Source organism: Tenebrio molitor, chromosome 1 (assembly GCF_963966145.1).
Source record: "Tenebrio molitor chromosome 1, icTenMoli1.1, whole genome shotgun sequence".
NCBI classification, from domain to species: Eukaryota; Metazoa; Arthropoda; class Insecta; order Coleoptera; family Tenebrionidae; genus Tenebrio; species Tenebrio molitor.
In genome coordinates, this window is record NC_091046.1 from 3446834 (window position 1) to 3460499 (window position 13666).

The 13666-nt window shown below is 38.5% G+C and overlaps 6 protein-coding genes across 7 annotated transcripts; 4 read left to right on the plus strand and 2 right to left on the minus strand.

Moving 5' to 3' along the window:
- Nucleotides 1-485: 485 nt before the first annotated feature.
- On the minus strand, nucleotides 486-2042 carry LOC138140415 (uncharacterized). Its single transcript, XM_069061501.1, has 6 exons — nucleotides 1718-2042; nucleotides 1538-1664; nucleotides 1374-1484; nucleotides 1048-1322; nucleotides 963-994; nucleotides 486-907 (listed from the first exon to the last, which is right to left on the minus strand). The coding sequence occupies exons 1-6, from the start codon at nucleotides 1769-1771 to the stop codon at nucleotides 619-621; spliced, it is 888 nt and encodes a 295-aa protein (XP_068917602.1). The 5' UTR covers nucleotides 1772-2042; the 3' UTR covers nucleotides 486-618.
- Nucleotides 2043-4436: 2394 nt separating this feature from the next.
- Nucleotides 4437-5781, plus strand: LOC138130914 (uncharacterized). Its single transcript, XM_069047630.1, has 5 exons — nucleotides 4437-4693; nucleotides 4744-4873; nucleotides 4921-5306; nucleotides 5357-5382; nucleotides 5437-5781. Exons 1-5 carry the CDS (start codon nucleotides 4622-4624, stop codon nucleotides 5480-5482), a joined length of 660 nt encoding a protein of 219 aa, XP_068903731.1. The 5' UTR covers nucleotides 4437-4621; the 3' UTR covers nucleotides 5483-5781.
- Nucleotides 5782-6014: 233 nt separating this feature from the next.
- On the plus strand, nucleotides 6015-7286 carry LOC138130899 (uncharacterized). The gene is made up of 6 exons (XM_069047606.1): nucleotides 6015-6110; nucleotides 6160-6292; nucleotides 6343-6456; nucleotides 6538-6806; nucleotides 6863-6888; nucleotides 6940-7286. The coding sequence occupies exons 1-6, from the start codon at nucleotides 6051-6053 to the stop codon at nucleotides 7187-7189; spliced, it is 852 nt and encodes a 283-aa protein (XP_068903707.1). The 5' UTR covers nucleotides 6015-6050; the 3' UTR covers nucleotides 7190-7286.
- Nucleotides 7287-8019: 733 nt separating this feature from the next.
- Nucleotides 8020-9480, plus strand: LOC138130906 (uncharacterized). Its single transcript, XM_069047619.1, has 6 exons — nucleotides 8020-8327; nucleotides 8377-8512; nucleotides 8563-8676; nucleotides 8756-9024; nucleotides 9081-9106; nucleotides 9159-9480. The coding sequence occupies exons 1-6, from the start codon at nucleotides 8268-8270 to the stop codon at nucleotides 9394-9396; spliced, it is 843 nt and encodes a 280-aa protein (XP_068903720.1). The 5' UTR covers nucleotides 8020-8267; the 3' UTR covers nucleotides 9397-9480.
- Nucleotides 9481-10795: 1315 nt separating this feature from the next.
- On the plus strand, nucleotides 10796-12120 carry LOC138140475 (uncharacterized). Of its 2 annotated transcripts, none has more exons than XM_069061618.1 (6): nucleotides 10796-10893; nucleotides 10945-11074; nucleotides 11125-11238; nucleotides 11320-11579; nucleotides 11636-11661; nucleotides 11714-12120. In XM_069061618.1, the coding sequence occupies exons 1-6, from the start codon at nucleotides 10834-10836 to the stop codon at nucleotides 12042-12044; spliced, it is 921 nt and encodes a 306-aa protein (XP_068917719.1). In that variant the 5' UTR covers nucleotides 10796-10833; the 3' UTR covers nucleotides 12045-12120. The 2 variants fall into 2 exon arrangements, with proteins under 2 accessions (XP_068917719.1, XP_068917737.1); XM_069061636.1 differs by having other exon boundaries at nucleotides 11717-12120.
- Nucleotides 12121-12156: 36 nt separating this feature from the next.
- Nucleotides 12157-13642, minus strand: LOC138140595 (uncharacterized). The gene is made up of 6 exons (XM_069061673.1): nucleotides 13485-13642; nucleotides 13307-13436; nucleotides 13138-13254; nucleotides 12828-13090; nucleotides 12739-12776; nucleotides 12157-12684 (listed from the first exon to the last, which is right to left on the minus strand). Exons 1-6 carry the CDS (start codon nucleotides 13542-13544, stop codon nucleotides 12477-12479), a joined length of 816 nt encoding a protein of 271 aa, XP_068917774.1. The 5' UTR covers nucleotides 13545-13642; the 3' UTR covers nucleotides 12157-12476.
- Nucleotides 13643-13666: the final 24 nt, after the last annotated feature.

Below are 13666 nucleotides of genomic sequence, written 5' to 3' on the forward strand. Positions count from 1 at the left end.
AAAATACACCCTGTATATCATATTTTATAAAACGTACACCAATGTGGTTTCCTTGTTTTAAAGCATATTTCCTATAGGTTACTTCGCATTGGCGTATATTTTATAAAACATGATATACAGGGTGTATTTTTAAAATGTGCCGAAATTTTACCTACGAGGTTGTAGGACAACCTAGAAAACTAAAAGCAATTTTAAAAAATTGTAGCTCAAAAAATAAATGTCATTTTATTTTTTGACAGAATTTTTTAAATATTTTTTCCGAGTTCTACATGAAGCCAGTAGCTCGTGGTTAAAATATCTGTACAACTTTTAATAACACCCTGTAGTACTTGGTACGCGACTGATTTTTACATTAGAGATTCTCAACCACTCTTACAATTGAAACATTTTTTTGATAGTTAAACTACCACAGTCGACATTGTGATTTTCACAAAATCTTCACCACAAAGCACCTTCGTGATAGGTTCGAAAAAAGATACAGTACGATTTGTTAAAATTGTATTTTTGCACCCCAAACATGGAAGTGACAATAGAGAAAATAAGATACAAAATTGAGTTAAATAAAGAAACAAACTTGGTAAGATTTTTGTGATAAGTCATGATAAAACATGATAACACTTAGTATCTCCTTGGAGCAGATGACTCCTGCCGGTTGTACTGATAATCAGGTTCCGGAATATGTACCGGATACCCGAACTGGTTCTTGGGGGCATTCTGGAGCGTGCCCGAAGCGACAGGTTCCGGAGCTCCAGGGCTGTAGACATTCGGCTGGGCCACAGGGTACTGCGACTGGCTGACAGGGTCCTGAGGCTGGCTTACAGGGTACTGGTGCTGGCTCACAGGGTACTGAGACTGGCTCACAGGGTACTGAGACTGCACCGCAGGGTACTCAGGCTGGTACGCATACCTGCACAGAAAATCCCCATGTGAAGCAATGTCACTCTTGAGCTGCAATTACTTACGGTGCAGGGCTTCCCACAACTATCCGGCCCACCTAAATCACACAATCGTCAGTTGCGAGTTTGTGAAATCGAAATTGTGACTCACCGGCTGCGGTTGCTGGCTCAGTCTGTGCAACGTCAACGCGAAACCGGCGTTCACCACCCAGAGGACGAAGCCCTTGCCTGCTATGATCAGAACTGGAAGAATGGCGTTGGCGCATGAGGCCTGAATCTCAATATATCGACTTGCATATTTTAAACACTTGCTATAGTCGGCTCCAGCTACGACCACCGTGATGAAATCCCAAAAACAAACCACCCACGTTATTTTACTCCAAAACTTCATATGTTTGTCCAATTTTGGATTTGATTTTGCCGCAACTGCAACAAGGATGAATATACAAGTGATCATCCAGTTTTTTGACATCTTACTTTTGAGTGATGCACCTGTCCAGATCAGGTGAAGAATAAAGTGCACCCACACAAAACCAGCAAAAACAGAAGGTGTCAAAGACTGATTGCGGAAGCTTGACATATCCTTACCTAGAAAAGTACACCTTTGGTGGACAAATTTGACACCGAGATTTGACACTCACCCAAATAGACGTTGTACAAGAGTACACCTATTGAATCAATGTAATTCGACGTCTTGAGGTACATTAGTTGTTTGTTGTACAAAATTATACATACCAGGGAGAGAATGGTGTATGTTAAACCTTGAATCTGCAACATTACTCAGTGAATCAATTGTGGAGGAAGTTTACGAGATGACTTACAATCCCTAAGAACGAGGCGATCACTCTAACATTCTTGTGGACGTTGGATTCCATGTTTTGACGGTAGGAATTTGCAAAATTTCTATTTTGGTTGGGTGTTGACAGAACGAAATGCTAGAAGATAATGAAAACTTAATTTTGCTCGAAAACGGATCAGATAAAACTTCATCGCATGATAACGAATCATAAATTAACAATATGTGGTAATCCATTTATCTCACTGTTTTCGCATTCTTCCAGGAAAAACTTGTCACCCAAATCCGGTCACTTGTTAGGAAGGGGACATTTGTAAGCACGTGGAGTGTTCGGCGCGATTATTTCTCCAAAGCACAACTTTACAAGATATCGATGTACTTGTACAGTTATCAGTTAGAAAGGTCTCGAGTCTCTAGAGCAACGTCATGAAACGTTTGAGAAATCGGTTGACGTATCAATAACGGAAATTTATCAAGTTTGTCAAGGACCATTCAGCTTGATTGTGGGATTAACAGAAAATACCAGAATAAATCTAACAAATCCAAAACAATTTTTTTAGATTAAATATTTTTTTATTTCAGACATTTTTGACTTCGTTAGAGATAAAAGGGTAAAAAAACAAAGAATGACCGTCAGTGTTTTATTAGACCATCAATGAAGATAAATAATTGTACTACACCAATGTCAGCATAAAGTTTTCATGTTTTTATTATTACTTCTTTCATTTCAACAAATGAAATGAGATTTTATTAATTCATCTCTTTGCAAAAGAAGTATCAAGTCAGTGAAGTACATAAAAAAAAAAATTATTAGAAATAGTACTACGATAATTCGGTGTTGCTATGTGGTTGCTTTGATAACATGATTACCTGGGGAGATTGTGATGAGAAACACAAATTAAAAGATCCAACAGAATTCAAATATGCACCACTTAAATGTACATCACAGAAACTACTTTTTCTGTAAAATGTTTAAAAGTAAGCAACTAAACATTATCTGGAGCTGATTGGACGAAATATGTAGTTTAAAATGAGTTTGTGAGTGTCGAGTAATAATTGATACTGAAAATAATAAAGGAGGTCGTACTAATCACCAACTCACACACTTTATTTTTCGCTCATGCCACGACGACATCTCTGAAAAAAATTAAGAGAAGCGAGTTGGTGATTTAACACGAGAGAATTGAGATTATAAAAACTGTAATAGTAAATGAAATTAATGAATTATGTAAAACAGTTTTACTTAAACGTCCATCAGAGAAACTACTTTTTCTGTAAAATGTTGAAAAGTAAGACATCTCTGAAAAAAAATAAGAGAAGTGAGTTGGTGATCCAACACCAGAGAGTCCAGATTATAAAAACTGTAACGGTAAAGGAAATTAATGAATTATGTAAAAGAAATTAATCAAATCTCAAATGTTTGCTATTTTCGTAAAGAATTTGTTTATTGTTATGTTGTGACGATAACGATAACATATTTTGACAGTGATTCAACCAATAAAAGCGTTATTGAAATTTTTCCAAACATTTTTAAAATTTCCTCTCGGTCGTATTCTTTGTGTTGCAGAAATTTTTCTTGCAGTATTTTTCGTAAATATACAGGGTGTCTCAGCTAAGACTTTCGAGCCTAATACATATCTCGGTTATTTGCCAACGGATTTTTATGAAATTTAAAATGCAGATATTTTAGACCGTGAAGGTTCAGTTAGTAATAATAAAATTATCTCAAGTTAAAAAATGTAATTTTAACACATGTTTCCTTTATCGAAAATTATGCGCGATTAGTACTAGATTGTTAAACATTAAAAAATAGGGGTCTACACAAACAATTAAGTAAATCACTTGTATGATTCAACAAAAAGATTAGATTTTGTCGTCAAAAATTTAATGTAAAATTTGAAGGTATTTGAGCAGTTACCTTTTGAAAGAATTGATGATTAATTGCCAAGCAACATTTTGTACACCCTTTAAAGTCTGTCAAAATTGGGCGCGCTTTATTAGAAACGTCAAATTGTAAAAATGTATTGAAAATACTCTAAAAACAGACTACAGCGGTAGAAATTTCAATATTGTTGAAAAAGTAAAACAATTTTGCCTATGGAGAGTGTCGTAAGACCTTCAATGACAGTTCATTTTCTCGTGGAACACTATCCAAATGTAGGCTTTACAAAATGTAAGGTTAAGAGAGTCGTCAATTTATTTGAAGACACAGGAAGCGTAGGTGAACTAAATTACCTTGCTAGAATATCTTGATCGTGTTTTAGTCCTTTATGGAAGAATTAAAGCATCCAGTATAATAAATTACGTCCAAATGTTGTCTTTAACTTTGTAAGTGTTTGTAAGGTTAGCAAGATAAACGTCAAATATGTCACCTGCGCGTCTGCGAAAAGGGATGACCAAAATTCTGCAAAATTGCGCGTTTGTTTCATACGCGTCTACGTTTTTGCATTTGCAGCCACGTTTAACACAGTTTTTTGCTTTTTTCTTGCAAACCAGAAGTCTTTCAAGGACGAGTTTTTCCCTACAGCATTTTTTATTGACGATCAATTTTTTATGTAAATCTTAATTGATTCAACATTTTAAAAAGGCATATAAAAATTACGTTTTTAAGACTTGGGTGATTGAATTAATGGAATTTTATTCTTCACCGTCTAAAATATCTGCATTTTAAATTTCACAAAAATCCGCTGGAAAATAACTGAGTTATTAGGCTCGAAAGTCTTAGCTGAGACACCCTGTATATTTTTTACTTAAAGTAAAGAGTCACAACTGACTCATGTGGAACTGTCATCACATGATAACACCCAATTAGGTACCAATTTACGACTGCGGCAATTAAAATGTTTCAAGCAAAACCTTCACATGATGTTATCAGTTGGCTTTGTCGTTGCTTTATCGACTCCACCCAGTGTCACTCCACACCTCGACAATGGCAAGAAACCAATTGGGTCTGACCAAAACGGAAGACCACTTGAGCAAACTGGCTTACACCTTAGGCACCGTAAGTATATCTTAATCCAACTCAAAAACCCAAGTGTCTTTCCTCTTCAGCTGCAAGCCTTGACCTGGTCGGTCCTGTCGACGATATGCCTAGTCCTCTACCTCGAACCTTCGCGGTTTCCACAAGTCGACTCCCACATGGACCAAATCAGCTACTTGATCTACGGATTCTTTCTGGCGCGTAAGACTCACAAAAAAGTGTTTGGAGATTTTGTATTGTGTTTGTAGGAGAGGTGGTGGCCTTTCGCAAGCAAGTGGTCAAACCCAGAGTGTTCTTTGGTTTCGCGTGGGTCTACTTCTGTCTCAACTTAGTCCTGTTGGTGGTTTCCCTCAAGAACTTGCTCCAAACCAAGAACCAAGGAATTATCAGAGATGTGCGTTTGTGGGGTGGCATCACTCTTCTAATCTCCATGGTGGATCTCCTGGTCGTGATTCTTCTCGGAGTGGACTACCACAACTGCAAAGATCTCTACAACTACCATGTGATGTCACTGGAAGAAGCCTGCGCCAATGGAATACTTCCGGTGCTTGTGGTTGTTGCCAAAGGGTTTGTTTTGTGGTTTGTTAACATTGCTCTTGCGTGGGTGTTGCTCAAGATGGCTCAAAAGATAAAGGTAAAGCGACTCATCGAATATCGAACAGTTTGCTCACTGATTGTTTTCAGAGAAGACAGATCTACCAAGCTTCAACGTTTGTGGTGAAATAAACTGACGAAAACGCTAAATCTAAACAAACTATTTTCAGATCAAGATTTAGAAGACAAGATTTCCAGAACCGGAGGCCCATATAAAACCCCAATGGTCTGCTGTTGCTTATTTTATAAATAGTATTACTCTTGTAAAATAGAAACAATAGAATAAAAGAGTTGAATCTTTAGCAGATCAGCTGTTTGTGCCTCGTTCCAGCTCCAGCACTATTGGAGCGTGAAGACCACCAAAACTGTTTCCAGAGATAATCTTCAACCTTGTCAAAAACCTCCACAAATCATTTTTTGATTAAATTTTTGTCAGACAAAGGACTATTTCGTAATCATGCTAGATAGACATGATTGCAGTTATTTTATCCTTGATTAATAAAAACTTATCGCCTCGCGTTTTTTTATTTCACCTTCTATCGCTGCCATAGACTCCCTTAGAGATAACAACATTGATTTGATGATGCCAATTTTTTTTATTTTGCGATTGTATGAATGTATCAGCTCAGAACTTGTGTAAATCCCACATTCTAGGTATTCAAAAACAACAACAACTGTTGCCTCTTACCTCAGACACTATCTAGTCGTTCTTATCATATCAATAGCAGTATGTTATCCGTGGATCCGTGGATTGAATGCACTTGTTAAAAATATTTCTAGCATTATGGACTCGCTTAGCTATCTAGAAAAGAAATTGAAAGAAATCGCTGGTCTTATCGGAGTGGTAAGTTCTTGGATATTTTTCAAAAGTTTAAATCGAGTAATTTTTGTAGATTCAAAGCCTGGCATGGATATTTATGGCAGTAATGTGTATAGTTATACATTATACAACAAGTCACAAGTACTACCCTCCTTATCATTACATGGACGCTGTAGGTGATATAATTTACCAACTCTTTTTAAGGCGTGAGTAACGTTTGGAACTGTGACAATTTCTCAAAATCAATTGATTTAAGGTTCCCACCAAGAATTACATTTTAGTGGTCAATCTCTAACCCCGGGTGTCTTTGCTTTCTTCTTGTGGGTCTATGTCATCATTGATTTGTCTTGGTTTATATATTCTTGGCAAGGTAAATCATACGTTTTAACAACCAGAAGAATTTAACATTCCATTTAAATTTTGTTTACAAATTCGAACGATTCTGTTTTAGTTTTGTTGCAGAAGAAAGGAAATCTGAGACTAGTTTACCAAATCTGGAGCGCCAACACCGCACTGGTGTGTTTGGTAGACCTGATTTTAGTCATCATATTGGGCGCCAATTATGACAAATGTCTGAGCGAAAATAGTACTAGCTCCGAGGTTATTTGTGCTGTTGGTATCCTCCCGGTACTAGTAATAGCCGGCAAAGGATTCGTCTTATGGATCGTCAACGTCATGTTCGCTGTACTTCTTCTGTACATTGCCAAACAACTCCAACAGGTGAGAACATTCTCCTTCCGTCAATTTTCTTCTCATTTCTTCTATCACTATTGTAGGAAACGCCCTTCAACCACTTCATGCCGTGAGTACTTCCCTGCATCTTTGGAACTGTTTCCGACTCTCTCTTTTTCAGGAGAGCCACTCTTCAAGGTTCCTCCAACGTTGGCCCACCTCTTCAGCAATTTGGCGCTGCATACTTCCAACCATACGAGCACAATCCCTTTCCTTCAGCGGTTCCAACTTCTCCCACAACTCCCTTCTCCACAGTACCACTGTCTCCAGTTCGACAAAGCTGGAGTACCTATCCGGTACAAGTACTGGCCCAGCAACCCTACCGCCAGTACCAACAACAACCGTTCCAGCCACCAAGAAGATATTATTAACCCATTTAGGAGACAGATTACGCACTAAATATTGTCAATTGATAGAGGAAGCTGAGTGTATATTTTCTTAATAAATGGAGAAACAAATTTTGAAAATCATTTTTTGGAAAGTTTTTGAAATGTATTTAGATTGTAGAAATTGCAAGAGAAAAGTGTCTACAAGGGTACTCTATGTTACCACGAATTTAAAAAAAAATGTCTCAACTGTGGTTCTTTTGCAAGGGCTTTGTACCAAGTGTCTCAAAAACACCTGCACTATTGATAAGTCTTTGGAACTATCTGGTACTCATTACGACAATGAAGAGTGCACCGTGCAAGTCACAACATGTCGTGTTTCTTTATTTTTGCATAAATATCGTTTTCCGCTAACTCCAACAAACAATACAGTTGATTAAAATTGTCAATTGATAGAAGCTGAGTGTATATTTTCTTAATAAATGGAGAAACAAATTTTGAAAATAATTTTTTGGAAATATTTTGAAATGTTGGTTAGATTGCAGAAATTCCAAGAGAAAAGTGTCTTCAAGGGTACTCTATGTTACCACGAATTAAAAAAAAATGTCTCAACTGTGGTTCTTTTGCAAGGGCTTTGTACCAAGTGTCTCAAAAACACCTGCACTATTGATAAGTGTTTGGAAATATCTGGTACTCATTACGACAATGAAGAGTGCTCCGTGCAAGTCACAACATGTCGTATTTCTTTATTTTTGCATAAATTTTGTCTTCCACGAACTCCAACAAATAATATACCTATCTATTTAATTAAACGGTAACAGATTTGTTTTTATTTTGTGATAAGATAACGAATCTATCGATTAATATTTTTTGTGACTCTCAGAATTTGTCCAATGACAACGTAAACATTCTTCTCGCTTACGACAGCTTAAGTTAGGAGGTAAAGGTGTGCTGCACAGGATGTTCCTAGGACCGGTACTAATTCAGTGAAGTACTGCGTGGACGGATATTTCGAAAGCCTGGTATAATCTAGCTGTTCTTATCGCATTCAATTGAGTTGTGTTTGTGTTATCTTGACAAAATGTGAACCACGATTCCACTTTTCAAAAATACTTTTAGCGTCATGGACTTGTTAAAGGGTCCTGAAAAGAATCTAAAACAAATTGCTGGTGCTATAGGGGTGGTAAGTTTTTGGATATTTTACCCAAATCCAAATTGATAAGATTTTGTAGATCCAAAGCCTAGCATGGATAATAATGGCGCTAATTTGTATAATTTTATATTATACAGAACCAACTGATTTCTCCCCTTATGGGTATCATTACATGGACGAAGTAGGCGAGATAATTTACCAGCTCTATTTAAAACGTGAGTAACGTTTGGAACTGTGACAACTTCCTAAAATCAGTTGTTTCAAGGCTACAACCAAGAACTATATTTTGATGGACAAATTCTAACCCCGGGGGTTTTTATTGGTTTCTCGTGGGTCTATCTCATCATTGATTTGACTTGGTTCGCAACTTCTTGGCTCGGTAAATCATTTTTTAACAACCAGAAAAATTTACCTTAGGTTTTAGAATTGTTTTCCAAGCCCGAACAATTCTCTTTTAGTCTTGTTGCAGAAGAGAGGAAATCTGAGACGAATTTTCCAAATCTGGAGCGCCAACACCGCACTGGTGTGCTTGTTAGACCTGATTATAATCATCATATTGAGCTCCAATTATCAAAAATGTTTGAGCGAAATGGGCATTAGTTTGGAGATTATTTGTGCTAATGGTATCCTCCCGGTACTAGTAATCGCCGGCAAAGGATTCGTCTTGTGGATCGTCAACGCCATTTTCGTTGTAGTTGTTTGGAAAATCTCCAAACAACTCCAACAGGTGAGAACCTTCTCCTTCCGTCAGTTTTCTCGTAACCCCTTGTATCACTGTTGCAGGAAACGCCCCTGAACCACTTCATGCCGTAAGTACCTCCCCTGCATCTTCCGAAATGTTTCCGACTCTCTCTTTTCCAGGAGAGCCAATCTGCAAGGTTCCTCCAACGTGGGGGTACCTCTTCAGCAAGTTGACGCTGCATACTTTCAACCATATGAGCACAAACCCCTTTCTTCAGCGATTCCCTCAGCTCCCTTCTCCACCGTACCACGGTCTCCAGTTCGACAAAGCTGGAGTATTTATGCGGTACAAGAACCGGCCCAGCAACCCTACCGCCAGTACCAACAACAACCATTCGCGCCACCAAGAAGATATTAACCCATTTAGGAGACAGATTACGTACGAAATATTGTCAATTGATAGAAGCCGACTGTATATTTTCTTAATAAATGGAGAAACAAATTTTGAAAATAATTTTTTGGAAAAAATTTGAAATGTTGGTTAGATTGCAGAAATTCCAAGAGAAAAGTGTCTTCAAGGGTACTCTATGTTACCACGAATTAAAAAAAAAATTTCTCAACTGTGGTTCTTTTGCAAGGGCTTTGTACCAAGTGTCTCAAAAACACCTGCACTATTGATAAGTGTTTGGGACCATCTGGTACTCATTACGAGATTGAAGAGTGCTCCGTGCAAGTCACAACATGTCGTGTTTCTTTATTTTTGCATAAATTTCGTTTTCCGCTAACTCCAACAAACAATACAGTTGATTAAAATTGTCAATTGATAGAAGCTGAGTGTATATTTTCTTAATAAATGGAGAAACAAATTTTGAAAATAATTTTTTGGAAAAAATTTGAAATGTTGGTTAGATTGCAGAAATTCCAAGAGAAAAGTGTCTTCAAGGGTACTCTATGTTACCACGAATTAAAAAAAAAATGTCTCAACTGTGGTTCTTTTGCAAGGGCTTTGTACCAAGTGTCTCAAAAACACCTGCACTATTGATAAGTGTTTGGGACCATCTGGTACTCATTACGAGAATGAAGAGTGCACCGTGCAAGTCACAACATGTCATGTTTCTTTATTTTTGCATACATTTCGTTTTCCGCTAATTTCAACAAACAATGCAGTTGATTAAAATTGTCACTTGATAGAAACTGAGTGTATATTTTCTTAATAAATGGAGAAAAAATATTTGAAAATAATTTTTTGGAAATATTTTGAAATGTTGGTTAGATTTCAGAAATTGCAAGAGAAAAGTGTCTTTAAGGGTACTCTATGTTACCACAAATTTAAAAAAAATGTCTCAACTGTGGTTCTTTTGCAAGGGCTTTGTACCAAGTGTCTCAAAAACACCTGCACTATTGATAAATCTTTGGAACCATCTGGTACTCATTACGACAATGAAGAGTGCACCGTGCAAGTCACAACATGTCGTATTTCTTTATTTTTGCATAAATTTCGTTTTCCGCTAACTCCAACAAACAATATACCTATCTATTTAATTAAACGGTAACAGATTTGTTTTTATTTTGTGATAAGATAACTTGAGGGACTCCCAGAATTTGTTCCATTACAACGTAACCATTCTTGTTGCCACACCCTTACGACGGCTGAAATTAGAAGGTAAAGGAATGCCGCAGAGGATGTTCCAGGGACTGGTGCTAATTCGGTGAAGTACTTCGTTGTAAATGTGTGGACGAATACGTCAAACACTTGGTACTATCTAGCTTCTGTTCTTATCGTATTCGATTGAGTTTTGTTATCTTTATGACAATAGCAAACAAGAATCCACTTTTAAAAAATATTTCCAGCATCATGGACATGTTAAGGGGTACTGAAAAAAATCTAAAACAAATTGCTGGTGCTATAGGCGTGGTAAGTTCGTCGATATTTTACCCAAATCCAAAATGATAAATTTTTTTGTAGATCCAAAGTCTAGCATGGATAATAATGGCAGTAATTTGTATAGTTTTATATTATACAGAACCAACTGATAGCTTTGATAGGAGTTACATGGACCAAGTAGAAGAGCTTTTTTACCAACTATTTTTAAAGCGTAAGTAACGTTTCAAACTGAGACAACCTTTCAAAATCAATTGTTTTAAGGCTACAACCAAAGAGTATATTTTGATGGACAATCTCTAACCCCGGCTGTCTTTGCTTTCTTCTCATTCGTCTATTTGTTCATTGATTTGACTTGGTTCGCAACTTCTTGGCTAGGTAAATCATCCTTTTTAACAACCAGAAAAATGTAACATTGGATTCGAATCTTTTTCCACGTTGGAACCACTCTTTTTTTAGTCTTGTTGCAGAGGAAAGGAAATCTGAGACTAATTTACCAAATCTGGACCGCCAACACCGCACTGGTGTGTTTGATCGACCTGATTTTAGTCATCATATTGGGCGCCGATTATGACAAATGTTTGAGCGACAATTTGGAAGGTATTTGTGTTAATGGTATCCTCCCGGTACTAGTAATTGCCGCCAAAGGATTCATCTTGTGGATCGTCAACGCCATTTTCGTTGTAGTTGTTTGGAAAATTTCCAAACAACTCCAACAGGTGAGAACATTCTCCTTCCATCAATTTTCTTCTAATTTCTTGTACCACTGTTGCAGGAAACACCCCTGAGCCACTTCATGCCGTAAGTACTCCCCCGCACCTTTTCGAACCGTTTCCAACTCTTTCTCTTCCAGAAGATCGACTCTGCAAGGTTCTCCAAACGTGGGTCCACCCTTCCAACAGCAGTACCTTGGAGGTTATCAGTACAACTCTGGTTCTCCTGTTCCTGCTAGGTTTCCACCGTCTCCCTACTCTCCTGCGGTTCCTACCACTCCCTACTCTCCTGCGGTTCCTACCACTCCCTACTTTCCTGCTGTTCCCCCCAAACCCTTTGCTGTGCAAACAGTACCGCGCTCTCCAGTCCGACAAAGCTGGAGTGGATACACCCAACAAGTACCGACCCAACAGCCCTACCGGCAGTACCAAGAACCATTCGTGCTTCGTGCCCCACCAAGAAGGTACTGACCAGTTGCTGCATCCAATCTGACTGTAGACTTTTTCTAAATAAATCTTTTGCAAAATTGCAAAAGGAAAAAATCTTCCACGTTGTTTTGTATGAAAAAATACATCTGAAACCTTCGGTAGCAAATTCCTTAAATTTTATTGTTCTTATCTCAAGTGAACAACTAACTTCATTACTCAGTGTCTCGAGACAAGTGTTTTGGAAGTCCAGTACACTTTGACAGTTGTGTCACTGTTATTTGCGGACCACGAATGACACAAATCTCTATTTTTTATCAAATCAAATTACAAAGCGAATTAAATCTCACTGCACACTTAAGATATAGGTACCAGAGATATAACTGGAAGCTGAACAAGGTAGAGATAAGTGATCAGTACTTATCAATCTAAATAAATAACAGACGTCACACATAAAAAGTTAAGTCAGATTTGGCACTAGTGTTTGCTGAAGAAGTACTGGTTCCTGTCGTAAGGAGTCCTCGGACTGGTCGGACTGGTGGGCGGAGTTCTGTTGTCCATCGCAGTCCTCAAGTTGACGTTCCAGAAGCGCTTGTTGTTGACAACTTCCAACTGCTGGTTGTACAAGCTTGGAGTGTTTTGAACCGTCACTCTTGGGATCTGCTGGACCGGACGATGGTAAAATCTGGAAAAAACTACTTGGTCGAAGAACAAGTGTCGCTGCTTGATTCAGACTCACGGTAGTATTCCCCCAAAGGTGCCTTCATAGCCGCCGTCCTAAAAACCAACGGATCAAGCGTGGTGGTGGTGGAGACCAGCGAGACTTACCCTTCGCAAGAACCTGGCGTTCTTGTAGAGTCTCCACGCGACGATCACGTTGACGAACCACAAAATGAACCCTCTGGCGGCGATCACCAAAACAGGAATCAGAGTGTTGATGCAGGTGTATTCGTCGTAATTGGGGAGGCAGTTCTGGTCGTAGTCGCACCCGATCAGTACCACTATGATGACGTCGACGAAAGCGATGACCCACGTGACCAACGCCCAGTCCTTGAACAGGATCGGCAAGTTGAAGCTGTTCTTGTTGATCACTGCAAGAATGAGATTAGTTGGGGGCGGCGGCGCTGAAGGAGCTTACCGGAAAGCTGGAAGAACGAAATCACGACCCAAATCGTGTTGAGGAGGATGTAGATGCAACAGAAGACTATGAAGGCGGTGGGTTTGAGGATTGTCCCTGCCGGGAGATCTGCGTTTTCTGAAAGGAAGAAGACGTGAGAAAAGGAACGCCACATGGTGGGAGTTGCTACTCTCTAGATAGAAGTGGTAGACTCTGCTGTTGAAGTACTCTATAGGGGAGGAAGGTGCGCCCGGGGGGGTCTCGATGCAGTACTGTATGATGCAGAGCAGCGACATCACGAACCATGCTACCCCTTGCAGCTACAAGAACAATTCTATGGGAATGTTTGTGGTAGGTGAGGTACTTACGATTCCCAGAAAGGATGCAGTTTTGCCCAAGGTTTTCTGGCCTCCAGTCACTTCAGGCATTTTGTGCTTGCTGGCTCTTAGATAATAAAAAATCAATCTTTTTCGTAGTAGACACTTTTAAACACTCTTAAACTGATAACAGTAAGATAATTAATTGAGTGTAAAGTGAATTTGTTGTGTTG